We start from the raw sequence: 27,781 nt of genomic DNA, 5'->3' as shown, positions 1-27,781 counted from the left end.
CCACGGTAGTCTTCTGTGTCGATAGTCGTGCCATGAGAGCAGAGGAAAACACAGTGTATTTTTTCCATTCCGACCCCACGAAGGAGGTGCCATTATTCAAATTATACCAATAAGGAAACTGAGCTCCTCCAGTGACTTGCCAAAGGTCACACAATTATTAAGTAGCAAAGCTTGGATTCAAGCTGAAGGCTGTCTGACCTCAACGATGACTCTTTTCATCATGGCCCTGGAGGGGTTCAGGGTCCTGAAGGCCTGTACCAGTGCCCAAGGCTAAGGGGGCACAGGGAGGACACTGGGCCTGTGTCACAGACATTCCTCTGAGGCCCCATGGAGACCTCTGCCCCATGAGGAGTGGTGACAGCTCTTACCTGGACCAGACCTCGGCCTTCCTGAGCCCCTGTGAAACAGGCAGGTAGGTGCCCTTGTGGGTGCTCCGCTGGCTCCCAGACACCCCGTCCTTCCCAAGGAGGGACCGTAGGACCCACCCAGGGGTTTGAGTTGCATCCTGGACTCCCCCTCCTGAGCCATCCCTTCTGCCCTCTCACCTCCCGCAAGGGTGCCTCACACCCTTCCAGAAAAGCCAGGAAAGCCAGCTGGTCCAGCCGGTGAGAAAGAACACATGCCACATGCGGGAAATATACACACAAAGCCTTTTTTTTTTTTTTTTTTTAACTCAAGAAAGGGCTTTTATTGTTTTTAACTCACTTCCTGGGAAGTTAATTTTTAAAACACTCTTATGGAGTTTGTTCATCACTTGTGCTACATTCAAAAACACTGATGCCAACCAAAACCCTGAGTGATGGGCACTGACATGGTGGTGAAGCTGGGCCCACCTCTGAGCTTTCCAAGGGTGGGTCCAATCGACGTAGCCCCTGAAACCAGGAGCTCCCAGAGATGCTGAATGCCTTCCATGAACTCTATAAAAGTGTTCTTAAAAACAGTACCGAGTTATTTTTTAAGCCCTGGACCGTACTGCCTTAGTGCAGAGAAGCCAGGGAGAAATGTGGACCCATTGACAACGGGCCGCATTCTGCTCCTGGCCTTAAATAGACATAGAAACTATATTACAAATGCATGTACTGGTGCAAGACATGCGAGTGTGCTGTGTGCAGCAGATGGGCACGCACACGCATGTGTGCGTGGAGGCGCGACGTACACCCACAGGCACAGAGATGCGGCGGGACGTGGGCCCTCCCTCAGCCCAGCCTCCCTCTCCAAACAAGCCCTCCTACGACGTGACACCCACACACGTGCTGAAATCCTTTAGCCCATGTTTCCAGAGGTATGTGAGTCCTGTGTTATTTCCATCTGCGGGGGGTCCACCTCTGTGAGCATTTGGTCAGCAAACGCCAAGCCGGCCAGCCAGACACTGATCTCGGAGAGAAGATGCAGTCTGCTCCAGCAGAGCCATGTCCACATCCGTGCTCCAGCACTCCTGCTCTCAGCGGGCTGACTGCTGACTGTCCTGGGGCGAGGCAGTTGGCAAGGAGGCCACCTGCCAGGGTGCATACCCCTGCAGGGTTCTGTGTCAAGCAATGCCTCCAACCTGGGCAGTTTGTCCTTCATTGTGGGAACATGAGGGCAGCTTCCGGGTAGGCCAGTGTAGGATCAGGAAGTAGATTCCAGTTATTCCGGCACGTGCAAGGCCACAGACCTACGCGTCCATGGCCCTGGGTTGATGCCAGCCCCTGCTATCTCTTCTGCAGCCTGAGCTCTGGGGAGCCATGCAGGGAGGGTGTGAGACGGACAGGGAAGCTGCGGTGCCCCTGGCTCAGGTCTTTGCTCAGACCTTGATTCAGTTCAGCCCATTTTCCAGATGGCACCAAATGCAAAACACAATCCAGGTGTTCACTCCAGTCCACTTGGCTGCCAGATAATGGTAGGGTGTGCTGAGGACCCCCCAAAGCTGTAGGGAAGCTCATGAGATGTTCCCAAGTAGAGATCCTCCCCGCTACCCCCAGGTTAAAAACAAAAGTAAAAGATAACAAAAAAGTGATCTGAATTCTCCAATACTGACCCTCTCCCCAGTGAGGCCCAGGAATACATCGAGGGGTCAGAGCCTCTATACTAGCGTTCTGTGTACCCTGAGTGGCAGGGTACCCCCCTCCGTGTGCGTGTGGCAGCTAAGCCAGGCCTGCCCAGCCCCCCGTGGAGGTCTCTCCAGTTGCAGTGAGCATCTTGGTCTCCTGCCTTCTGCCCTGGGCCTTGCCAACCAGCTGGGTGGGGTTTCTGGGGCTCCACGGGCGCCTGGTTTTCCCACAGAATGGGTCGGGCCAGGGAGAGCCAGGACAAGAAGGAAGGCCTTGTGGGAGCCCTGCCCCCCAAACCCCAAATGACATATATTCCAATCCTGTCCCTGGACGTGCGTGCGTGGAGGTCATGCAGCACGACGGGGGGAGGTGGCCGGGAGAGGGGCCGCGGTCCCTAGCCCCCTGCCCGCGGGGGCAGCTGTCGCATGAGGGCAGTGGGCCTCTGGAGGCGCGGGATGAGTGTGCTGCCGGGCGGCCCTGGGCGCATGCAGGGGCTCAGGACGCAGCCTCGTCTTCCTGGACACCAGGGAGCTCTGGGCTCTTGCCCCCTTCACCATATCCTTCTTTCCTGTTCAGGGGACACCAGGGACAGAGTGACCGCAGGGCTCACAACGTGCACTCGGGGGACACTCAAACACACTCACAGACATTTGAAGCCCACCATCTCTCACATCCCCTCGCCCACTTCCCCAAGCCTGGCCTCCGTGTGGCCTCCCTGCATCCTGGCCGCTGCCCGCACCCTCCTGCGGTTCAGGCCTCCGCAGCCTCCCGTGATCTGGCCCGGCTGAGTCCCCTCATCCTCAGGGTCTCGGCCAGCTCAAGGGCCTTCGGTGCTGACCTCCGCCAGCCAACCTGGCTGGGTACAGGGGCTTTCGTTTTGCATTTCCTCTGCCTGTTCACAGGGCAGAGTCTACCGCAGTCTCGGGATTCTGTTACATATTTAGCAGATATCTGTATCTGATTCCCCCCACGCACCAAGATGTCTCTTTATAAAATAACCAATGAATGGGTTTTGATATCTCAAACAAAGGACCCATCCCACTTAACTCTACTACAGAGCTTCAACAATTATCCCAAAGTATTAAAAACAGAGTCTATAAGGACAAATACTGGGACTCCATGATGAAGTTAAACCTGCTTTCAAAATCAAACTTGGGCCACGGGACTGTAGAATTTTATAACTGGAAAGTATTAAGCCCAGTCCTCTCACAATCAGTTTGCGGGGCACAAACGAGGCGCTAGAGGTCTTTATCCTGTGACCGGCTTATCCCACCACTAGGGGGCGCTGGGCCACCGGCTCCTGAGCTCGAGGGACCAGGCATCCGGGTTTGCTTGGCAGAGTCCTGATTCTTCTGTTGTCCTGGCATGATTATTGATAGCTTCCCTGTTCACACTCAAAAGTGGCCCCATTTGGATGTCAGATTATACATGTTCCCCCTCTGCTAAGTGCAATTCCAGCATCAGGGGCCTACCGATCTAGATGAGCTCAGGGAGCTCCCTCCCCAAACCCAACCACCTCACTGAAGAGATGGGAAACTGCGGCTCGGGCCTGTCAGGCCTCTCCCAGGCCCCACACCTCATTACGGAGACATCCCTGAGTGCACACAACCTCTGGCAGGAGCAGGAGCAGGAGCAGACACCAGCACGTCCACCGTGACGGCCTCTGAAAGGCCCACTTCCAGGAAGGAGGCCTCGCACAGAACCGCCATCCGGGGCCTGCACGGCACGGCGGAAGCTCTCCTTCCCGAGAGGCCGGGCTACCTGGACAGCCCAGCATTCACCTCTCTGGGGGCACCACTCCCGCTAGCCCTCCTCCCTGCAGTGCCCGTCACGGGCCAAAGGAAGGTGACCACTGTCCCAGGACTGCATTCTGGCTCAGGACCTCAGGATTTTCTCTCTGCAGGTCTGCATACAAACTCCAGCCGGCCTCGTTGGCATCCCAAACTGACTTTTATTGTGGCAGAATAAGGTGGAAGAGCTGAGGACGAGGCCACAGAGGTTTGGGGAACTGATTTTCTAGCCTCTTCCAGGAGGTAGTGAACCCACAGGCATGGTTCACAGCAGGGAGCCTTCTGCACGTGGGGGTTCCTCTCCCCAGGCCGGCCAGCCTGTCCACACGTGTCGTGGGACAGGTGTTCACGAAGTGCTGACAGGGCATGTGGCCTCAGCAACGGCTGCAGGCAGCACTGTCCCCCGGGCCAGGCGCAGTCAGCACGGGTGCCCCTCCCTCCACACCAACCTCCTGCAAGGAGCCGACACCAGCCCGTCTGCAAACCTCTGCCAGGCTGCCATCGGTTGAGAGGACACAGATGTGAGCCCCAGAGGACCGAGCTGGACGCAGCGGGAGAGTGTGACAATGTCAAGCTTCCAGGAGAAGACAGGTCTTCCTGTCCCATGGAGGGGCTGAGTGAGCCCCTCATCTCTAGAAGTCTGTGAGTGAGGGGATGCTGGCCACGAAGGTCCCGTCCGGCCCTAACTAGCCTTGAGGACCGAGGTGCAAACAGGGCCAACTCTGAGACCAGCCAAGGGCCCTGGCTCTGGGCTCGGCCTGCCAGGGTGCACCCAGCAGGGCCCGGCCCACCAGTACTTACATCAGGTTTCCCGGAGCGGACATGGATCGCTCTTCCCTCCGTGCTTGGGGCTCAAACGGGTTCCCAAAGGAACGCTTCCTCAGCATGGACTTCACCAGGATCTGGGGAGGACACGTCAGCATGAGGAACACGGGCCCCAGGCTCCCAGATAGGTGAGGCAGCTCGCATGCAGCCCCCACTCTGACTCCGTAGAGGGCAGCTGCCAGGTGGGCCCCACTGAGGGTCCCATTTCAATCGGCATAGGACATGACAGAAGCAATAGCACAGAGGGGTGGCTGCCAGGGGTGGACTCATGGAACGGCAAGGAGCCCGGTGCCACCCAGCCCATGGGAGTTGAGGCTAGGACCAGACCATGAAGGGTCTGCAACACCAAACTGAAAGCGTGAGGAGGGACAGGGCTGGAAGTGCCACTGGAAACACCCTCTAGCTATGGAAGGAAGGACGGCACGGAGGAGAGGCTGTGCTGGGCAGCGCAGGAGGCCTGGGGGGCTGCCAGTGGCAGCGATGACCAAACCAGTGGGGGCTTCCAGGAGGGGAGCAGCTGCCGCACACTGGCTCTCTGCCTTTGTCCCTTCTCCGCAACGAGGACAGTCCCATGTCAACTCACACACACGTGCATGGAGCCACTAGTGCACTCGTCCTTTCACTTGCTCACTCACTCACTCATCCATCCATCCGTCCATTCTGTCAACACATGTGCCAGCTGGACACTATTCTAAACACCGGGGCCCACTGAGATGAAATTCTTGCCATTGTGAAGTTTAAATTCTAGGTGGGGGACAAGCAATTAATAAGGAAGACAAATCAGTGAAATATACAATATGTTAGTGGTAAGGGCTAAAGAGAAAAAAGTAAAACAAGGGAAGGGGATAAGGTGTGACACCGGGGAGGGAGGCTGACATTGTGGAGAAGGGGCCAGGGAAGGCTCCCTGCTCTGAGGAGGTGACTGCGGAGTGAGGACCTGAAGGGAGTGAGGAAGTGAGTAGTGCGGACGTCTGGGGAGGAGCTCCCAGGCAGAGGGAGAAGTCCCAGGGCTCCAGGGCAGCCACTCTGGGGTACGTGGCTGCAGCCGAGCGTGTGGTGGGAGGGTCATGCAGGGCAGCACGGGCTGTGGGTTTTACTTGCAGCCGGGGACACAGGAGCCTGAGTGAGTGAGCAGGGTCTGAGCTGAGAGGGGACAAGCTCATGTCCCCAGGACCATCCTGGCCACTGAGTTGAGCATTGACTTGAGGCTAGGGTGGAAGCAGAGGACAACTTGGGAGGCTACTCTAGTCGTCTGGGAGAGAGTTGACGGTGGCTAAGACCAGGGAAGTGGCACTGGGGCCCCTATGGGAAATGGTTGGTTCCTGGGACGCCACTCATAGAGCCAAGTACAAACGGAGCAGGCATTTAGTCAGCTGGTCCTAGCTGGGCCCGGACACACGGGGGGATGAAGTGCAAAGCCAGACCCCACCACCAGCAGTGACCCCGCACTCTCTCCTGGCCTTGTGCTTACCCTGACTCGCTGTGACGCTCGGGCAAAGGTACCCCAAGTCCCCCAAATGGCCACGGGGGACTATATTAATAACTTCCAACTGTCAACATGGAAGATGTCTGGAGGAAGATGAGCAAACTGAAAGACGAGGGGAGACTAGAAGGAGACACGGTGCTGTTTCACTGACATGTGGGTTCTGGGGCCACTTCTGCAATTCAGAGGCTGGGCCTGTTCAGGGCTATGCCCTCGGCACCCAGTGCAGTGCCTGGACAACAGCAGAGTTCAATGAATGTCTGGAAGGAAGGAAATGCCTCTTCCAGTCGTGGTGAATGCTGCTACTCAGCAAGGGCGCACATTTCTTTAAAGCATTCACTCTCCTGGTCTTCCTCCACGAGGCTGAAGGGCGTGACCTCCTTCATCAGGGGCCTCCAGAGGAATAGCGGCCCCAGTGGCCCAGCATCACGACTGGCTGACATGCAGCCCTCCGTCCCCCGCACAGGGCCAGGCACAGAGCAAGTCTCAGACAGTGCACATGCCCCACCCAGGCCCTGCCGGGACAAGAGAGCCTTCTCCCTGCCCTCTTACCACTGTGGTCCAGCTGGGAATGAGCCGGACGGAGTTCTTCACCTCCTCCTCGGTCACCTCCACTACGCTGCAGTGCTCCTCCTCCGAGGGAAGGGGCTCCTCCCCATTCTTGGTCACCCAGGGGTGCAACTGCAGAGGCCGAGAGGTCAGGGAGGGGTTAGGGCCGTGGGCAGACAGTCAGCAAGGGACTCCAGGCATTCTTCCAGCATTGACCTCGCAAACCCAAAACCCAAACCCGATACACACACGTCCTGGGGTAGGTCTCTACAGCAGGGGAAACGGGCCTGTTTTCTGTGTCCCAGTCCAACCCAAGACCTCCAGTTCCCCCACCTTGATGTCTGGCACCCCAATTCTTGTTTCGGGATTCTTGTCCAGCATCTTGAGAATTAGGTCCTTGAGCTCCTCGCTGACCTCCGGCCTAGAGACGGAGAAGGAAGGAGCTGAGGGTGAGCTTGCTGACGAGGCCCTCCCTGCCCACCTCTCCTCCCCGCCCTGCGACCAGAGACACACCGCCCCTCATCCTCAGAGGGGAGGACGGAGTTCCAGAGAGCAGGAGGGACATCCCTAAGGTGCCAGGCCAGGAGGGAGTTTCAGAACAAGTACGTAGATATCCTTCCCTGAGTAGGAGGTGAAGCCTCCCAGCAGGGCAGGAGCCACAAACACAAACGGAGTTCCGTGGGTGCAGGACTCCCCCCTGGGTGGCGATGGTGTGAATGCTTTGAGTAGAGTTGCTTTATGGGACACCAGGGACCTTCACTCCCATTGAACCATCTTATCCTTCCTGCACCTGGGAGGTGGCCAGGAAAGATCCTCTCTCGTTTGACAGAGGAGGAAACAGGCCCGGAGAGGTCAGCAGGTTGGTACAGTGCCACCCGGCAGGGCACAAGCAGGGATGGGAGACTCAGGGGAAAGCAGCACAATCAGCCCATGTCAACCGGACTGTTTCTGCCCAAACGGGCAGCCCACGCATCCAGGCCTGTCGGCGAGGAACCCCCCCCCCACCCCCGGGGACAGCTGACTTTGGTCCCTCTGCTGTCTTAGATGCTCCATTCCTTTTACAACTCTTGCACTGGGGAGAAAGCTATCCCTGGCAGGGGGACAGCAGGAAGAAAGGCACAGCGACAGGAAATCAAAGGATAGGTAGGAAACGGAAGCCAGTTGGCTGGGGCTTGGGGAAGGGACTGCTGTGCCGGCAGACGAGCGGGTGACAGAACCCAGAGTCCTGGAATGCCAGGGCCAGGGCTGTGGGAAGCCTCGGGTGAACTTTCCGCAGGAGATACAGTCAGATCATGTTGGCTGGAGGGAGGCCAGAGAGGAGGCAGCTGGCCCACTCTGGGGGGAAGGCCTGACGCCTGCAGGGGGCAGGGGGTACAAGTGGCAACAGATCCAGAGACAGGTAAGAGGTAGACTCAACAGGGCGAGGGGACCAGACAGGAAGTGGGCACGAGACAGCCGGAGTCATTGAGGACAAGTCCCATTCTGGTTTCTGACCTGCTCTAGTCCTTGAGCAGAGGGTGGAGGGCCTTGGGAAATGAGGAGCCAGGAGCCCAGGCTGGCGCAGAAGCAGCATGTGTGAGCAGGGACCCTCCCAGACAGTCTCCCTGGGCCCAGAGACCCCAGTCACAATGGGAGGAGCAGGGAGGAGAGAGTGGTCTCACATCCCAGCCCCACTGACAGCTCTCCTGCGAGTGTCCACCTTTCCCTCTGTGAAATGGGAAGCACGCTGGCACCCTGAAGGTCCCCCCACCCTGCATGGGACACGTGGAAGTTCCCTGGAGTCCAGGGGCTGCGTGGGGCTGGTGCCACCGACGCCATGTAGGCCTGCAGTGAAGGAGGGGTCTGGATGAGTGGCCTGGGGTCATCGCGCCCAACTCTGGGTCTTGGAGTTCCCATCTGTACGATGACATCTCAGAGACCCCGGTTCCACAGTCCCACCCCGCCACCTGCGCCGGGGCCCTTCCCAGGGAGCAGCACCCCCTCCCCCAGGTCTGCAGGCTGGGGTGGGGTCTTCAAAGGGCAAAAGCTCTCCTAAAATTCAGGACCCTCCTCCCCAGGAGGGGGTGGTAGCCCCATCAGTCCCCCAGGTGGGAACTCACTCCTCAGGAAACACCACAGCCTCATTCTTGATCTTCCTGTGCAGGGCCAGGATGTAGTCATCGATGAACGGGCACTGTGGGGGCAGAGGCACACAAAGGATGTGGGCCCAGGGCCCCGACCCGTGCTGGGGGACCAGCCCTCATCCCCTGGGGAGCCAGGGGTGGGGAGCAGCTCTGGGCCCCCCAATAGGCCGGAAGAACCTCGACTAGCTTGTTCAGGGCCTGGCACACCACAGGTGCTCAACAAACACTGGCAGAATGAATGAGTCACTGAGGGAACTATGAGGCTGGGTGTACCCGCTGGCATTCCAGCCACCTGCAGCCAGGCCTCCACTCCCAGGGCCTGGAGTTTGGAAACATGTTCCCTGAGATTCCCTCCTGCAGTCACTAGAGTAGGAGCACTTGCAGACAGAGAATCTCAGTCATGTCAGTGTTGGATGTCCCCAAGGTCCAGCCTGACCCAGGGTAGGGGTAAAGGATGATGTGTTGAATGTCAATTGAGTGACTGCACAGATGGATGAATGAATGGCACCAAGGGGTGAGGGACAAGGACATTCTGGCTGGAGAGGGGCCCACATCACCATCTGCACCACCCCTTGGATGTCTGCTGTCCTGAGACGCCACATGGATCCCTCCCAAGGGGATCAGAGAAAAACAGAAAAAGCCTCTTCTCCCTCAGCCTTCTCTGAGCCAGGTGGGCTCTTTCAAAAGCCACCTTCCAAAGGAAGTGGACACAAAAGAAGGGCCTGCATCTGTCACCCGTGCCTGGCTCACTGGGTCCAGCTCATGGTCTGGGGTCTGGGCCTGCCGCAGCTCTGCTGGCCTCCCCAGCACTCACCTTCCCGTACACAAAGCAGTACAGTGTGACTCCAGTGGCCCACACGTCCAGGGCCTAGAAAGAAACATGCTCACATCAGTCCCCCAACTGGCATAGCCGCTCCCTGCCCAGCCAGCTCCGGTGGGTTGTGGGGGAGGCCCTGTGGAGAACCTCCTTCTTCAGTCATGTGATTCACTCAACAAACACTCCCAGGTGCGTGCTCCATGCCAGGCCCTGTGCTGAGCACTGGGGACACAGGGATGACCAGAACAGGTCCCCTCTCTCCAAGGGTCTGAGTCTCCTTGGGATAGACCCAAACCAGATATGTCTCCAACTCAACAAGTGCAAAGCCCCCTTTATCCACAGGGTCACATTTGCCGCCACCATGACACGGATGTACTGCAGGAATGATGGTATGTATTAAACTTACACTCACAAACCAGCTCTGGCTTCAGGGGCTCTTCCTGCCTCCTCACAATCCACCTTTCCTGACACGGGAAGCAGCCCCTGCCCACACAGAGGCCCTGTCCACTCCCTCATCCCATGCGGGTGCCACAACTGCTCAAGGCTCCCAGGCACCATCGGGCTCCGCCACACTCTGGCTGCTAACCTGCTCTCTCCATCCCCCGCCCCCAGGACCCCATCCCTCCTCCTGCTGTGCACTTTCTCTCTTTCATGAGTGATTCTCAAATCTCCACCTACGTATTCCTGCCCCAGATGCATCAACTGAATCCAACCAGGGAACACCAGACAAATGCAAACCGACAACATTCTGCAAAGTAACAGCCTTGTTCTCTTCAAAAATGCCAAGGTCAGGAAAGATAAAGAAAGGTGAGGAATTCTCCCAGATTAAAGGACACCAAAGAGACAAGACGAGTGAATGTGGCAAGTGACCCTGGATTGGATCCGGGGCCAGAAAAAGAAAAAGGACATTATTGGGACAACTGATGAAGCTTAAATAAAGTTTGTAGATTATGTCAGTCTTATCAATGGTAAATTTCCTGATTTTGATCATTGCACTGAGGTTATGGAACAGAACATCCTTGTTCTAAGGAAATGTCCACTAAAAAAAAATGTATCGAGTAACAAAGGGTATAATGTCTCCAACTTAACTTCCGAATGGCTCAGAAAGATATAATATGAATACATATAAATAGAGATGATAAAAAAGCAAATAGGACAAAATGTTGATAATTGGTGAATCTGGGTAAAAAGATACATGGGATTTTTTTTACAACCACCCTCCCCGGCAGGGTGCGGTGGGCACTCAGCGCTGGCTCCACAGACGAGAAGGGGGTTGCACCCCGGAAACACGCCGCCCCGGGTAACCGCTCGCTTGGAACGCTCTGCCTCTGTCGCTTAGAGGGAAGCCCAAACTTCCAGGCCCTCCACACTCTGCCCCCCTCTCAGTTCTCCTGTACATTCTCCAGGCTCTACGTCCTCCTCAGATCCTCCCTGCTCTTCAAGGCCAAGTTCAAAGCCTGCCATGTTCAAGATCTGAGGAGCCTCCAACACCCCCTAAACACAAGCTCTCCTGCCCTTTTCACCATCCAGAAGGGCAGGAAGCAGGGCTGGTGTCACTCTGCCTGTTCCATAGCCCAGCTCAGAACCCAGCACAGAGCAACTGGCAGTAAATACCTGCAGGGGAGATTTGGGGCCATTTTGCTGGAGAACAAAGGAAGGCCAAAGGTGGGGAGTTTGTCAGGCTCCAACAAGAGGCAGATATGTCACTCCCTAGAGGCCTAGAAACAAGGACCTTGGCATGCTCAGGTTGGAAACTAGGCCCCTGCCGCAAGCTGTCCCACCCCTCCACCTGAACCCCAACCTGGCCCAGGGTCTGGAAGTCACCTTCCCACTGAAGCTCTGGCCAGAATCAGAAATGGCCTCGGGGGCCATGAATGCTGGGGTCCCGGCCGTGCTGGACAGCTGAGCATCATTCCCCTCAAACTGGTTGCTGACACCGAAGTCGGCAATCTTCACGTGCCCATCATCCCCCAGGAGCAGGTTGGAGGGCTTGATGTCTCTGTGGACGATCTTCTGGCAGTGCACTGCAGAGAGAGGCGGCTTGAGCGCTGGCCTAGGGGATAGATGCCCAGCAATGCACACCTCCCTTGCCCAGCCAGGGAAGCCAGCCAGGGCATCCCAGCCCACGCACACTCCTGTGTCAGAAGAGGACATCAGGGCCATCTGCTCCACTATGCGAGTGCAGTCCAAGCTGTTAGCAACAGAGCCAGGACTAGAATCTTAAGAGTCTTTGGACTCTAAGTCCAGTGCTCTCTCCATGACAAACAAGGTGGTTGCTGGTGGGGGAGATCAGAGGAAACTGGGGGAAGGGAGCTCTCCATAGGCCATCTCTGCCCCTCCCATGTGAGTGCTGTCTGCAGGCCCAAAGCCTGTCACCACCCTACCCAGTTCTGTCCCCCACCCAGCCTGGTCAAGGATGTCCCTGCCCCTGGGACTGGGGGTTGGACTGTGGGAACTGCAGTACCCTACAGAGGCACTGTCTCGGCCCTAGGGATCTGGGCTGATGGCGTTTCAGGGAGGGAGGGCACCCCAGGCCTTGGGACCACCAGGATGAACGTGGCTGGGCTGAGGGTCGGCCATCTCTAGCAGGCTGGGAACCCGCCCTGCTTCCTAGGTCCAGTATTGCCAGGAAGGGATGGGCAGCTCAGGCTGAGATGACCAGACATGTCCCAACCAAGAAACTGATCCCACCCCACAGCCATGTACTTGTGGACTCCCTCCTTCCTCTGTACCAGCAGACCCCAGGATGTTGGAAACGAGGGAAGATAGAAAGAGAGAGAAGAGAGGAGCAGGAGGAGAGGAAGGCTGGGGGCCAAGAAAGTGAGTGCCATACCACATTAACCACAGTACCAATGGCCCTTCATTGATGGCCTACTATGTGCCAGGCATACACAAGGAATCTGACACACACCCAACAGGGCAAAAGTAAAAAGTGGTCTCAAATTCTTTTTTTTTTTTTTTTTTTTTTTTTGTATAGGGTCTCACTTTGTCACCCAGGCTGAGTACAGTGGTACAATCATAACTCACTGCAGCCTCAAACTCCTGGGCTCAAGTGATCCTCCTGCCTCAGCCTCCTGAGTAGCTGGGACTACAGGAGTGCACCACCATGCCTGGCTAATTTTTCTATTTTTAGGGTCTCACTATATTGCTCAGGCTGGTCTTGAACTCCTGATCTCAAGCGATCCTCCCTCGGCCTCCCAGAGTGCTAGGATCGTAGGAGTAAGCCTCTGTGCCCAGCTGAGGTCTCAAATTCTTCTCGCAAACCCTAGCCTCCCCGCTGAACTCCAGACTCTTTATCCATGTGGATTTCCAATAGACATCTTGATAAGTAGATAAACAGGTAGACAGATAAATTGATTTCTCTGCCTGCAACACCTCCCCCAACAAAAACAAACAAAAAAACTCAGAAAACCCCTGCTCCTCTAGAGTCCTTCCCATTCAGTTAGAGGCAGATCAGCACTGCCAAAAACCTCAGGATCATCCTCAACTTCTCCTCTCAGACCCCACGCCCAATGCATCAGCAAGTCCTACGAGCTCCACTTCTAAAATACATTCCCGGTCTGATGCTTCTCATCCCCTGCATTGCTGCACTGGCCCCCACGGACTAAGAACCAGGTCTGGGCCGCCCTGACACGGAGCCCTCTCAGGGCAGCTCTCCGTTCGTGGGGCCAGACTCACGAGGCAGGTCTTCAGCTGGCCATGCCTCTGCGTGTCCACCTGGGCAGCCCCCAGCACTACCCGATCCACTCCAGGGAAGCCCTTCACTGTGATTAGCTGGGTCCTGATGAGGCTTTATCCAGTAACCAGATGAGACCAGCTTGTTTAGAGGAGGACAGTGGATGGCAGACAGCAGGCCCCCAGCTGGGGAGAGGGGCCCAGAATAGGAAGTGGGTGGAGCCACACCAATACAGGATTGTGCCTGCCACTGACCATACGGAGAGTAAAATGTCCCCTTCCCATCTCACACCTCTAGGCTTTTGGTAGGGACTTTCTCCCAAGCCCTCCCCTGTGTGTGCCTCAGTTTTCCCATATGTGTAAAGAGAGTATTAATCTGAGAGCATAGAAGAGGCTCAAGCTGGATAAAGACAGTCTTGTTCCTGTTACTGCAGGTCAGACCTCAGCTGGGTCCCCGCCCTGTTCCCCAGGGAAAGAATACGCTCCCAACAAACCAAGCTAAGATTTTAGAGAGATGGGCGGCACCCCTGGCCCCCAACCCAGGCCAGCACCGTAGGTGTCTAGGGGCCCTCCTTTCCCCAGACCAGTCAGTCCCCCTGTGCTGGCCTTCCCACCTCCTTCCCATCCCCTCCCCACTGCCACTGCCCTAATCCAGGCCTCACCATCTGTCACTTGGGCTGTAGAAACAGCCTCCTCCCTGGCCAGCTGGCTGTCTCTCACCCTCCGATGACACTCTCAGATCCAGCCACCACACAGCTGCCAGACAGAGCTTTCTAAGGCGTAAATCCCAACAGGCCCCCCTGCTCAAAGCCCTCACGGCCTCACAACACTGAGGCTGACGGGATGAAGTTGTGACAATCCCCCGGGGAGGCATTCCCAGCCCTCTTACTGTGGCAGGGACAGGGTTTCGGCATCATCATTCAGTAACCACCTTGGCCCCGCCCCCTGGAGGCTTCAACCAGATTAAACATCTCCCCAAACTCAAATAGAACATGCCCTGCCCCACTCTGTGCCTCTCTGCCTGCATACCGTCTCCCAGCCCCATCCCCCCAAACCTGGCCAATGAACTCCTAGCCATCCTTCAGGACCCTAGTCACATGGAGCCTCTTCCAGGAAGCCTTCTCGGGCCCGGGTGCTCCTGTCCTTCCCCAGCTTTGGCAGGCACCACACTGTGTTATCTGCCGGCTCAGTTTTCTGTCCCTCCCACTAAGCAGTGAGATCAAATCTGGGTCTTGGTCATCTCCGCCCCTAGCTGCCACTTTGTAGGTACCCACAAATGAATGAAGTGAATGAATGAAATGAATGAGAGAATAAGTAAATGAATTCCAGAGATAGCGGCTAAGCTAACTAACATCTGCTCTCCTGAGCTCTCATCACCCTAGGGCCCTTCACGGTTGAACGCCCCCTGCCATCATCCACGGGGCCCCATGCCAGGGCACTCTACCCGGAGCAGCTGGACATAAATCCTTTCCTTCCCACATCTCTCGAGGCCCTGTGCAGAGGCCATGCTTGGCTAAGAAAGCGGAGGAAAGATACAGACAGAAGGCCCAAGGCGCGCACCAACGTGGTGGCAGAGACCAGCACCACCCCCACCAGCGAAGGACCCGGCGCATGCCCAGTGAAACCTGCCGCCACCCCCATCCCGCTTCAAAGGCCTGGGGCCCCGCCTGCAGGCCCATGCCCCGCCCCCACTGCATCTGATTGACAGATCCGCTCAGGACGGCTCCGAGCCTGCAGAGTCCGGCGGCTCCCAGATGCCCCAGCCTCAGCCCAGCGGGCACGCAGCCCTTGACTCACGATACTCGAGGCCCAGGATGATGTCCCGCAGGTAGAGGCGAGCTTGCTCCTCGGGGAAGGGCTTGTCGCAGGGCACTTCCATGACGGGTCTATGGAGAAGGATGGGGGGAGGGGTGTTCAGCGGGAATCAGGATGAGAAAAGGTGGGCACAGGTGAAGGGGAACAGGGCTGGGCGGTTCAGGCCCTTGGGGACATCCTGGGAACCCTATGCGCACATGGGTCCCTAGAACCCAAGATATTAGCTTTTTCTCCCATATAATGAAAATTGTAAAACACACGAGGACATAAATATCCCATTTCAATCACTATAATTTCAAATCAGCTTTATCTTAATTTCTGCCTGGCTTGGTATTCCTTCTTCTAAGTTCTTTATTATCTATAATCAAACAATTGCAAAGATGCCACTTAGAGCAGTTTTTCAAACTGTGGATCCAGATCCAACAGGGGGTGATGAAATCAACTTAGTCGGTGGCAACTGCTTTTTTTTCCCTAATGAAGTAGAATATATCAGAACGTATGACATGTTAAAAAGATATATACTGTTGTAGAACTTTGATTTCAGTTACAGATATGGATTGCAATATAAACATATATTTCATGTTTTGAATACAGTCCAAAACGTTTGAAAGCCCCTGAATCTTAAAGGGACACGACTCACTCCTTGTTCCCTTCCCCAAATTGGTCTTAGGAAGCCCCCCAGGCAGAGATACAAGCCACAGCCTGCATTCAAGCCCTTGGCAGTGAGGGTCCCCAACTACCCAGCCCTGTGCCCACCATCCCATGCCAGCTGTTCTGTAAATACCCTGAAAAATCATACAGGAAAGACATGTGTTAGACCCTAGGCTCTATCAGTGACTTGCTGTGTGACCTTGAGCAAGCCACTTACTCTCTCTGATCCTCAGCTTTCTCTTTCATAAATGGAGCAAATGGAGGAGTCCCACCCACTCAATTCAAGGCTTGTAAAGCTGAAAGAACCCTTTGTGATTTGAATACAAGTAAGATTTGAGTCCCACCTCTAGAATTTTGCCTAAAAACACTCATTTCTTCCACTTCTCCTCCATCCAAATCTTCTTCCCAGTTCTTCAAGGCCTAGTTCAAAACCCACCCCCTCTTCCAGAGGCCTCGCTGACTATTCCAGCCTCACTGACCTCCACCAGCCTTCAAGGGGTGGTCCTCTTGGTCTCTTCTTTATCCCCAAGACCACAGCCCCCCAAGGGAAGGGCCTAGGTCTCTGATTTCTCCTAGAGTAGCTGACCCTTGGGCAGGGGACACAGGGAGGGAAAGGAAGACCTGGATAAGAATTGACCTGCCTGATCAGGACGGGGAACTCACCCCTTTCTCAGGAGGTCAAACACTGAAAGAAAAGACAAGAAGGTAAGGTGTAGCTAGCTGGCAAAGCAGCCAATGCCAAGGTCCCTCCCTGTTCTGGAGGGTAGGAGAGGGGACAGGCATGCAGGCATACTGGAGGGAGGACAGGACAGGGAACCCAGGATGTCAGAGGAAATAAATGCATGAAAGTGGGGTCTGCTATGGACCTGCCTCATCTGCTCCCCAGGTGCTAGGTGAGGACCATCAGCATCAGCATAAACCCCTTTCACAGGGGGGGAAACTGAGGCTCAGAGAAGGGGCAGAAATTTTCCTAAAGGTCATAGCAGATAGGCAAGTAGGGTAGGGAGTGGAGACTAAAGCCCTGGCCTCTAATTCCTAAGCTAGTTCTCTTTCTGCCCCATTTTCTGAGACCTCTTCTACACCCAACCCTAAACCAGGCACAAGGAACTTAAATAATAACATTAATATTAACAAGGATAATAACTAATGTTTTGCATGGGATAACTCATTTACTGCTCACATCAAACCTATGAGACAAATACCATTATTATCTCTGTTTTATAGGAGATAGCCCACCTCCTGCATCTGCCTGGGTGCAGAGCCCAGAGCTGATTCACAGTCTTTCTGATCAGGGAATATTGGGAATATTTGTTGAATCTAACTGGATATCCTGGGCCTGGTTTGGCAGGGCTAGGCAGGGGAATCCAGGGTTTGAGCATGGGGTTTTTCCTCTGCCCCCCGGAGTCAGTGCATTCACACGGCCCACCTGGTCATGCGTGTCCCCAGGAGCCCTTGGACCAGCCCTAGGTGAGCTGCTACAGGAATGAGCTGGGTCACTCACCCAAATAGAGATTGTCCTCAGCTGGGTCGTCCAGGACCTGGTTAGAGGGAGCAGACGTGGGGGTGGGGCTTAAGGAGGCACGGGGTCGTGGGGGGTGGGGGCTCCCAGACCTCCTTGTCCTTGCCAGCTGCAGGACCCCTAGTATGCTCTGCACCCACCCCAGACAGTGAAGCAGGAACTGTACAGGGGTCAGACAGATGGGGCCTCGGAAATCACTGACCCCTAATTCTGGCCCATTACATGGCATCCAACCCTTCTTCCTGCTTGCTGTGACGAGGGGCTCACTTCTTGCCTCTTGGGCAGCCCTTCACCCTCAATGGGAACTTGAGAACATCCCTGACCACCCTGGACTGACCCCCGAGGTGTCCCTGCAGACCCACCCCAAGTCTGGCCCTGCTCTCAGAGGCCTCAGCCCAGCCACATCTGCCCCCCAGCACACAGGACTCAGGCTGATTCCCCCCTGCTCACCACTACCTCCTACCTCAATCAGTTTGACCACGTTCACATGGTCCAGCTTCTTCAGGATGGCAATCTCCTGGTACACCCGCTCCAGGGGCAGCAGCTGCTTGGCTGGTCCTCCCTGGGCAGCCTGAGACCCTCTCGGGGGAGGGCGACCTGTAACCAGGAAGGGGAGTCAAGCCTCTGTTCCAGGTGGCTGGGCCTCACCATGGACCAGCCTCAAGCGAGAGTATTGTCCCAACCCACCAAGCACATTCTATCCCCAGGCCTTTATTGACATTGTCTCCCCACCCCCATTCCTAACCAAAACTAGCTAGGAACTGAGGTCCTCTCCTCCTCTGACCCTCCAGGCTAGGAGCTCCCGAGGACAGGACCAGATAGATACATACGTGGAAAGCCATACTGCTTCAGTAACTTCTTTTTGGAAAGAACTTTCATTGCCTAAGGAGTGAGGGACAGAAATATCACTTGTGTGCAGCCACCAGGGGCTAAAACAGGCTGGTTACATGTAAACTGAGGTCCAGAAAGGCACACTGGACGTCTGCCACAAACCGAGGATTCGGCCCAGAATAAGCTGGGTTAGGAGATGGCCATATCTGAGTCTAGGCCTTTACCCTATTCCCCCAACAAGCCTCTGCTTGCATATCCCCAGGGTCAGGAGGCTCATTCCTTTTGCACACCCCCTAAGTACAGGGAGCTCACTCTCTTCAGAGAAAGCCCTGTCCTCTATCTCCCCAGCACAACTTCTGCCCCACCCCCAGGCTTCTAGAGCCTGGTGTGGGCAACACTTCCCCATATCCCCAGACTCACATAGTGTCTGTCTTCACTTTCGTTGTAGGCCAGCCTCACCACGCCGTAAGCACCCTGCAGATAGGCACTGGTCAGCCCCGCCTGGACAGGACAACCCCTCCCAGGACTAGCTCAGGAAAAGGGGAGCACGAAGAGCTCTGGTCCCTCCTCCTGCACCCCATCTCCGCCTCCCACCACCAGCTGGCTTATGCACATAAGTTGGAGGCAGATGGGGAGGGGATTCCTGCGCCCTGGTAACTGCCCTGCTTTGCTCAGCACAGCTCCAGGCCCCCCTCAGTCCCTCCTTGTCATCCACCAAGAGCCTTGGGGGGTCAAGAATCGGGGTTCATCTCCACCCTGGCTCTGCTTCACATCTTACATTCCCACCCACAGAGGAGAAGGAACAGAGCCAGGAAGAGGGTCCTGAAGCCCCCACTGCTCTTGGCCTGCCCCAGTCCTACCTTGCCAATCTCACTCTGCAGCTTGTACTGGTTCAGCTGCACGCAGTCCTGCGGGGGAAGGAGGGCCGAATCAGGCAGAGCTTGATCCAGAGGCTGCACTGCGCCCACCTCAGGGGCCTGTTCAGGGCCCAATCCTGGCGCCAGGCCACTCATTCCCAGACCCCTTGGTCTCACCAACCTTTTGAGTTTGGATGGGGAAGTTGGTGGCGCCATCACCATCCTAAGTGATGAGAAGACTTGGATAGTGTTTGAAAAAATGAATGATGAAGCCATGGCTATGCTCTGCTCCCTGGGAAGTAGTGAAGGGAAAATGCACTAATTCCTGCCTGGATTCTGGGGTCTGAGAGGCCCCAATCTGTGAGAAACCGAGGAGCGATATTTCCAGAAGCAGTTGGATGAGGAGGTCTAGACTGCAAGGACAAGAAAGACTTGGGGACATGGAGCCCTGGGGACAGAGACTGAGTGCCTTGATTCAGCCACAAAAAGCTCAGCCTCTGAAATCTGTAGATTGCGTGGGATCCAAGTTCACTTTCAGATCTAAGCGGCAAGGACAAGGCCAGCAGGAGCCCAGAGGCTGGAAGCACGTTGGCTGCTTCTGAGTCAGAGCAGAGTCTAAGGGACAGGATTAGAGGTGAGGGGCTCACACTGGGGAAGACCTAGGGGCAGGGAGACATATCATCTATCTTCAGATCTCTAAGAGGACTTTCTTTTTTTTTTTTTTGAGGGCCTCACAGTTGCCCAGACCGGAGTACAGTGACAGGATCACAGCCCACTGAAACCTCCAACTCCCAGGCTCAAATGATCCTCCTGCCTCAGCCTCCCAAGTGGCTAGGCCTACAGGCATGCACCACCACACTCAGCTAATTTTCTAATTTTTTGTAGAAATGGGGGGGTCTCGCTATGCTGCCCAGGCTGTAAGAGGGCTTCTTAGGGGACAAGGCAGAGACCTATTTCCTGGGCCTGGGGGGTGGGAATGGCGGGACTATAGGAGGCAGCCTTTTGCTCAGCTGGAGTTCCACTGGGTGAGAAGAGGCCACACTGTTAGGTAGTGAGCTCCCCAGCTCTGAGGGTATACAAACCAAAGGTAGATGGTTGTGTGGCACAGATGAGGGCAGAAAAGAGTCTTCACTGAGGCCTACCGAATGGCTCACAAGCAACCCCTAGCTCTGCCCCACCAACCTCTGCGTCCGAGATGGCCACGTGGTGGGACTCTATGGTGGGCCTCCGCCAGGCCCGTGGGGAGATGTGGCTGGTAGGCCCCGTGGCATAAGGCCCAGCCTGGGCCTCCAGGCAGCTTCCTGCTGGCCGCTCCTGCAGGGAGAACTTCCTAGCTGAGAGGCTGGGCCGGGCTGGGGGCGGTCTTGAAGCGCTGCCAGGGATCACAGAAGCAGCTCTGGCCCGTGGCGGAGGGTCCACACCGTTCCTGGCAGGCTCTGGGCCACCATCCGCCTCTTCCAAGTGGGCCACGTCGATGGCTGCCACCCGTTCTACCAGCTCTGCTCGAGGGTCCTGGCAGCAGACGGCTGGGCCCCCCTCCATTGCCTCAGCTCAGGGGGTTGTCTGTGCAGCCTTGTTGGGAACCTGAGAAAAGAGAGCAGAGAAGGCTTCACTCCTGGCTGTCAGGCTGGCTACAGGGTAAGGAGGCCTAAGCCCTTCTCCCCCTGGAGCCACAAGCCTCTGGGTCCCACCTCCGTGCCTTTGCCCTGGCTGTTCCCTCTGCCTGGGCTGCCAGCACCCAACCTCAGGCCTGTCCCTGCTAACTGAGTGAATTCCAGGAACCAGTCTGGCTGTGCTGCATGCCAGCCCTCCAGACCTCAGTATCCCTACCTGCAAAACAGGCACAGTCACTCCTGCCCACCGGCTCCACAGGGAAGCAGAGAGAATTGGATACTCTGGAGTCAGGACAGACAGACAGGGGCAGAAGACCCAGCAGCACTGGGAGGGGCAGAGTCTAGGGTCAACTCAGTCTCCAACGGCATGCAGCCCAGTGACTCACAAGCCCCACCTCTTGACAGCAGAGCATTCCAATGCTGCCTCCTGGAAGCTGAGCAGGGCACCGGTATTGCAGAGGCCTCCCTGATGCTGCAGCCCACCTGCCTCCTCCAGGAAGGCCTCCCTGATACTTCAACTGCCTATCCCATCCCTCTCCCTGCTTCCAGGAAGACTTCCCCGGGGCTCCAGTGCTCCCATCTCCTCTCGCCATCTCCAGGGCCATAGGGCAAGTCTCCTATTACTGCCTTCCCTTCCGCAGCAGAGCTTCCAGCCCAGGACAGGGTCATTTAGAGGGGACTGCTGCTTTGGTGGCTGTCAAGCAAGACTTCATTGCACTAAAAGGTCATTCCTTTTCTCTCCTGGTTTTTCCTTCCAGTTTGTTCATGTGGCCACACTGTTTGCTACATTTGCTCAGGCTGAGATACTGCCCCTGGCCTGGCCTCAAGCCTACCCTGGACCTACTGCAGTCTGAGCCCCAAGTCAGCCTCAGCCCCCACCCTCACCTTCAGCCATGACCCTGGGCTACACCCCAACTGCCCCCCCCCAACCCTGACACTCAGACTGGGACCCCACCTCTGCCCCAGGCTGTCCATTGGCCCCACCCCAGCCTGATGTCCCCTCCTCCTTTCCTAGGCTAGACTCAGCCATTTCTCAGGAAAAGGAAGTGAGTGGACTCCTGACCCTCTGTCCTTCCTGTGTGGCGGTAACTTCCTCTATACTCATACGGTGACTTTGAGAACATGGGCCTCATGGAGTGTCGAGCCTGTCTTACCCCTCGTTCCCACATCCCCTTGCTTTGACAGATGTCAAAGAGGCAGGGCTGGCTGCAGTCCACTGGCCACAGAGGAGCCTGGGCGGGTTTCCAGTCCTGCCCACCGGCCTACCCTAGGCAAGCTCCTTCCAGGCTCTGAGACTCAGTCTCCCCATCTGTGCTGTGGATGCCACATCTTCCCAGATTTCCCAGACCCACAGCAAAGTTAGGAGGTAGATTGTGGGTACGGTACGGGTGTTGTCCAGACCCCCTGTGCCTGGCACACGGTATGCTGAGTGAGTGGAAGCCTGGAGGCAGTGGAGCTGACGCTGATGTGTGGAAAGGAAGAGGGAAGGGCATCCAGACTGGCAGCAGGAAAAGGCACGGAGGCTGGGCCTAGAGGACTGAGGGGGGTTGGTGAGGCTGGAACATCAGGGAGGCCTCCCTGGAGGAGGTAAGAGGGGACAGTGAGTGGGGTTGGAGCTTCAGGGAGGCTTTGGAAACCAGACCACTCGCAGGAAGGAGGAAGCCAAGGCTGACAGGAGCCCTCAGAGCCAGGCCAGGCTCCTCTTAGTAGGTGGCCCACACTGCTGCCCCTCCCTTCACTCTGTAGGCCTTGTTTCTCCCACTGGAATATAAGCTCCGTGAGCTGAGGGCTCTTGTCTACCTTGTCTCCGAATCATCAGTGTCTTCAGCAGTGCCTGGCACATAATAGGAGCTCGATAAATATTTGTAGAATAAATGAGTGGTTGCCATAGTGATCATTACAGCCCTGTCCCCACTAGACGGATGAGAGCGCAGCCTCAGAGAGGGGACCCCAACAAGCTTCAGGCCCCAGTCCACATCAGGGAATGAACCAGTCAGGAGCTCCCACTCTTTGGTCCCAGGCAGGGGCCAAGGGACTTAGAGCTCCCACAGGCAGAAGCCACAGGCTGCCGGGGGCCCATAAAATTTGCATATGATTTCCCTGAGGTTGCCATCCCAGCAAGAGGCCATCCTCCTTCAGTCTCTAGCTCCCTTCCCTCCTTTCTCAGATCGGGAAAGTGAGGCCCAGCAGGGGCGGCTGGGCCTGGGATCACACAGAGCAGGCGGCTTCCTGTTCCAGCCTGGGGCCCTGTTACCTGGTTTAGCGCCCAGGCTCTGAGTCTCCGCGGCCAGGCTGCGCCCCTTCCTGGCTGTGAGTCCCTGGGCAGGTGACTCTGCCTCTGTGCCTTGGGTTTTCCTCATCTGCAAAATGGGGCTAACAGCCCTCCCCAGGCGTCTGAGGGGTGAAGGAGTGGATGCCCATAAGGGACGCAGAGCAGGACCTGCCACTCTGGAAGCTCCGCGAAAGGGAGTTGTTGTTGTGCTGCTGTTGTGATTGCCTGGGACACGCTGTGGCCCAGATGGATGCGCGGGCGGGCGGAAGGCGGCTGTGAGAGCTGACGTCAGGCCCTCCATCCCTCCCTCCCGCCTGGATCAAATTCAGGTGACTAAGCACGTCTGTGAGGGAGGCGGCCCAGGGAGGCCCGAGGTTCCTGCCGCGTGTCCGGGCGACAGGGCCTGGCGCCCGAAGCCGTGCGTGTGAGGGCATGCATCCACGCATGAGACAGTGCGTGTGAGCTGAGCTGTGGGCCTGGGGAGACGGCGTGTGTCTGTGTGTGCTGTGGGTCCACACACAGGAGCGCATCTGCATGGAGACAAAAATCTCAGTGTGGTTGGTGTGTGTGTACAGGTGCGCTCGTGTGCACTTGGAAGCTGGTAGGTCTGCATGCACATGGGCCCCAGGATGGGGGTGGGGGCCTGTGCCCTGGGGCCCACGGGAGCCTGATCCCAGACGCCTGGGGCTGCCTGTTGGGCTGGACTGTGTGTCCCCAAGGGGTCTTTCAAGACCTTTCCCAAGCTGAGGCCTCAGTAGACCCTTTGTATAAACTGACTCAGTGGGTAACTAGGGGCCACGTGGGCAAACAGAAAGATGGACAGACAGGCTGGGACCTGGACCCAGGGCACAGCAAGGACTCTTATGGGAGCTTCCCAAGGACTGGCCTAGTCCTGTGGCCAAGAATGGCCAGACTCAGGCCCTCCCTCACTGGAAAATGCTACTCCAACACTGTCCTCCCAGACAGTGCTTTGCTGCCTTGCACAAGTCACTGAGCCTCTTGGAGCCTCAGTTTCCTCATGTGTGAATGGGACAGATGGCCACCATCCTGCCAGTTCAGGGCTATGGGGAGAAGTGAATGAGACTGTGGACACAGAAGCGGTGTGTGCCAGAGCATTGTGGGGCTGGGATGTGTCTGCATCTAGAAGGCCCCGGGACAGAGCCCCCCTGGCTCCAGGATGGCCTGGCACATCCGCCTCCCTCAGGCTGTGCCCCACCCCATGTGTCTGGCCACTCCTGGGGATGCAGGCCCCTGGCTCTGGATGCCACTTGGCCTGGTCTCCTCCTCCTCAGGACATGCCCTATCCACCTGCGTCCCTCACTGGAGGCCCAGAGCAGGACAGATCAGGTCGCCCCTGCTGTCTTCCACACTGGTTCAAGCAGCCCTGCCTGGGAAGACTTTAACACCGGTCAAGCCTCAGTCTGAGTTCTGGAAGGCTGCTGTGGACCCCAGCGCCAGGTGAGGCAGGGGACCAGCTACTGGCCAGGCAGATAGGATGAGTGGCCCTGACCGGGAGGCTGTCCGGAAGGGAAAGCCACAGGGAGGTGGTGGCCACCCAGGCCAGACACAGAAGCTGGTCCGGACATCCCTGGGCCGCCTCACTGGAGCTGTGTTTATGTTCCTGACAAGTGTCTGGATGTCCCTGGCAACGGGTGCCCTCCGCAGCTCCCGCCCCTGCCTAGGATGACTCAGTCCCCTTGAGGGAGGCCCAGGCGTCTGGTGCCAAGTCATGCTTGAAGACGCCTGCTGCGAGGACGCCCCCTCCCACCATCCCTGGAGAGCCCCCGAGCACCGAGGTGGGCTCTGTGCCTGACTCAGCACAGCTACCCTCAGCGCATTCTCTCGGCCCACCCCTGGAGGCTGATGGTCTCCGGGCTTCATCCTTTCCCTTTGCTCCTCCTCATCGTCCACATCAGGTCTGTGCCTCCAGCCCAACTCTTCCAGCGAGCTGCCTCCTGCCCCTCTCTGTTCCTGAGCAGCTCAGATCCCACGGGGCCCAAATTCAACTCAGCATCTTCCCCCAACTCTGCTCTTCCTCCTCTGTCCCCATCACAGACATGGGTACCACACCCTCCAGCTCTTGCCAGACCCAGGCCCGAGATCCAGGCACCCTCCTTAACACTTACCCTCTCCTTCTCACCCGTCCCTGCTCCCCGCCACCCCACACTTACTCTCCACTCCAGACACACCACACTCTTCACAGCTTCCCAAACTGCAGACTCTGTTCTGCTGCCAGGCCTTTGTACAAGCTGTGCCTTCTGCCAGGAACACACCTCCCTCTCCTTTGCTGCCTGGAGGACAGCTCAGACACCGCCCCCTCTGAGGGCCCTCCCTGATCTACCCACTGCTGGCTGGGTGAGCCCACCAAGTTGAGCCCCTTAAAAAGTTTAGATTCTTACTTCCACTTTCCTTTCCCACTGCCTCCACCCCACCTCCTCCCCTCCCTACCCCATCCTCCACACCAGTTGCTAGAGGGAGGATTTCTAACATGCAAATATGGCCATAGTTCTCTTAGACCTGGCTTTCCAGGAACTTGGAATCTGGGGGACAGAGGAGCAGGAGACCTAGCCTCAGACTGGGGGCTCACAGGCTGGAGAGCAGCCAGGGACACAGACTCCTCGGATGCAAATCCAGAGTCACTCATTCATGCAATAAATATTCATCAAACACATGCTAGGCATCATGCTAGGTGCCGCGAGATAAAGAAGTAAACCAAAAAGACAAAGTCCCTGCTCTCATACAGGTTCATTTCTAGTGGAAGCAAGAAGCAATGAATAAGAAATCCAGCAATTAATATGCAGTATGTCAAGTGGTGTGCGCTACGAAAAAAAATACAGCGTGTAAGCTGGATCAACAGTAAGCGGCTGGGGGATGCTACTGACTCAGTGTGGTTCAGGAAGGCCTTTCAGAGGTAGGATGTGAGCAGACATCTGAAGGAAGTAAGGGAGCAGGCAGTGTAGACATCTGGGGAAGAGCACTTCAGGCAATGGGACCAGCAAGCGCAAACACCGTGAGGTGGCAGAGTGCTTGCTCTGTTAGAGGAACACAAGGAGGCTGATGTGGCTGGAGTGGAGAGGTACCCAAGTGGCACAAGGAGTTACCATCCTTGGTAGGAGAGAAGGCCCAGTCAATCCCTATGCTGGCTTCAGGGCTGGCTTCCTGGAGGAGGTGGCATTTCAGGTCCTTTTTGACCACTCAGTAGGACCATTGCAAGAGGATGGAAGTTCACACTGTGCATAACAGAGTGGTTTACTAGCTGGGACTCAGGGCTTGGGGGTGGGGGAGACTTCCTGGACAGAGACCAGGAAGCCTCCAAAGGCAGAGGTGGTTTTGAGCAGGGGAGTGATTCGGTTGGATGAGGTTTAAAACGACTTCTCTGGCTGCTGTGAGGACTGAGGGCAGGAGACCAAGGAGAAGGCAGAGGGTCCCCAGAACGTGTGGGCCTAGGACAGAGGTTGGCACACAGTGGGTGCTCAATCTGTATGTACTGGATGAGGGAGGGCAGGGCTTGGGGAGGCCATTGCCTGTTCCCTGGGATCGTCAAGGACACAAGCTGTATGCTTCTCCCACACTCCTGTGCCCACTTGGCAGACCTCAGCCCTGTGGGCACCCACCAAAGCTCAGTCCTGTGACCTGTGTCATCTCTGTAACACCCTCAAGACAGGAGCACACACCCCTCCCTGACAGGCGCACGCCCATGTCCGCGTGACCCGCCCTCACACACCACTCCATCCTGTAACGCACCCCCTCACACACACAGGCACACTCCTGTGTCCACGTGACACACGCACACCCGCCTCCAAACACCACACACAGGTCCCCGCGCACGTGTGCACTCTCCGAGCCACCAGTCCTGCGCCTACCCCGCCCCAGAAGCCGCAGCGCCCGCCTCCACCGCCCCCCTCCCCGCCCCCAGTCAGGGGAAGACTGCGCAGCTAAAGCCGCACGCCGCATCCGTCCCATTCATCACCCACCCACCCCCCCCCAGCTCTTGAAGGAAGACTCTCGGGAGGGCCGTGGGAGGAGCACTCCGCGGAGATCCACACGTGGGTGCACCGGTCTGGGCCCACTCCGCATAGACACGACCTTCGCCAAGAGCTGGGGCGGGGTGGAGAGTGCACCCGGTACGGTTGCAGTCCTGCAGACAAGAGCCGGGGACGCAGATGGCGGGGCGCCCGCAAAAACGCGGTCCCAGCTGCCGGCGCAGACGGAAGCTGGCTCGGAGAGGCACCCCGCAGACCTGGCCCCATAGACAGAAGGGGAAGGATCCCCCCGCAGACAAGGTCCCGGCTTCCCTCGTAGATGCGGCCTCGCAGCCCACCCCTCACCCCTGAAGGTTCGGGGCAGATGTTCAGGCATTGGCCCCCCGCTCTCCGCACCAGACCCCTCCCGGCAGACCCCTACCTGAGCGCCAGGCGACAGTCTCCGAGGCCGGGCGGGAGGCCAGGCTCGCTCCCGCGGCGCGCGCCCCGCCCCGCCGCCCCGCCGCCCCGCCGCCCCGCCGCCCCGCCGCCCCGCCGGAGCCCGGATCGCCGAGCTCAGACCGCCGGCGCCGCGGCCCCAGGCAGCGCTCGCGCCCCCGCCCGCCGCCGCGCCCCGCCCGCGCCCATTGGTCTGGCCGCGCGGCCCGGCGCCGCCCAATCAGCGCCCGGGACTCCCGCCTGCTCCCGGAGGGGAGGGGCCGCGGCGGGAGGGGGCGCGGGAGGGGCCCCTCCCCCTGCGGCGGGGCCGGACCTCGTCACGCCCCCGGCGCCCCGACACCCGCTGCCTGGGGTCCCCCCAAATCTCTCCAGGCCGCGGCGTGAGCGTCAGCCCTTCAGCTGGGCCCGAAGAATACGGGTGCTTCCCGAAAAACCCTTTGTCCCCCATCCCGGCCTGCAGGGGCAAGAGCGCCCCCTCCCTGCGGGGCTGAGGCGCTGTGAGAGCAAAGA

The 27,781-nt window shown here is 57.3% G+C and overlaps 1 protein-coding gene across 1 annotated transcript; it reads right to left on the bottom strand.

The window, feature by feature from the left end:
• Positions 1–717: 717 nt before the first annotated feature.
• Positions 718–27,312, bottom strand: CAMKK1 (calcium/calmodulin dependent protein kinase kinase 1). The gene is made up of 16 exons (XM_069483450.1): positions 27,255–27,312; positions 20,148–20,549; positions 18,969–19,016; positions 18,529–18,582; positions 18,108–18,159; positions 17,741–17,874; positions 17,260–17,296; positions 16,422–16,443; positions 15,090–15,178; positions 11,442–11,641; positions 9,615–9,668; positions 8,777–8,850; positions 7,011–7,098; positions 6,681–6,809; positions 4,622–4,722; positions 718–2,598 (listed from the first exon to the last, which is right to left on the bottom strand). The coding sequence occupies exons 2-16, from the start codon at positions 20,505–20,507 to the stop codon at positions 2,526–2,528; spliced, it is 1,515 nt and encodes a 504-aa protein (XP_069339551.1). The 5' UTR covers positions 20,508–20,549; positions 27,255–27,312; the 3' UTR covers positions 718–2,525.
• Between the last annotated feature and the right edge of the window lie 469 nt (positions 27,313–27,781).

This window comes from Eulemur rufifrons, chromosome 9 (assembly GCF_041146395.1).
Source record: "Eulemur rufifrons isolate Redbay chromosome 9, OSU_ERuf_1, whole genome shotgun sequence".
Lineage (NCBI taxonomy): Eukaryota > Metazoa > Chordata > Mammalia > Primates > Lemuridae > Eulemur > Eulemur rufifrons.
The sequence above is the reverse complement of the archived record's forward strand: the minus strand, read 5'-3'. Positions and strand labels throughout refer to the sequence as shown.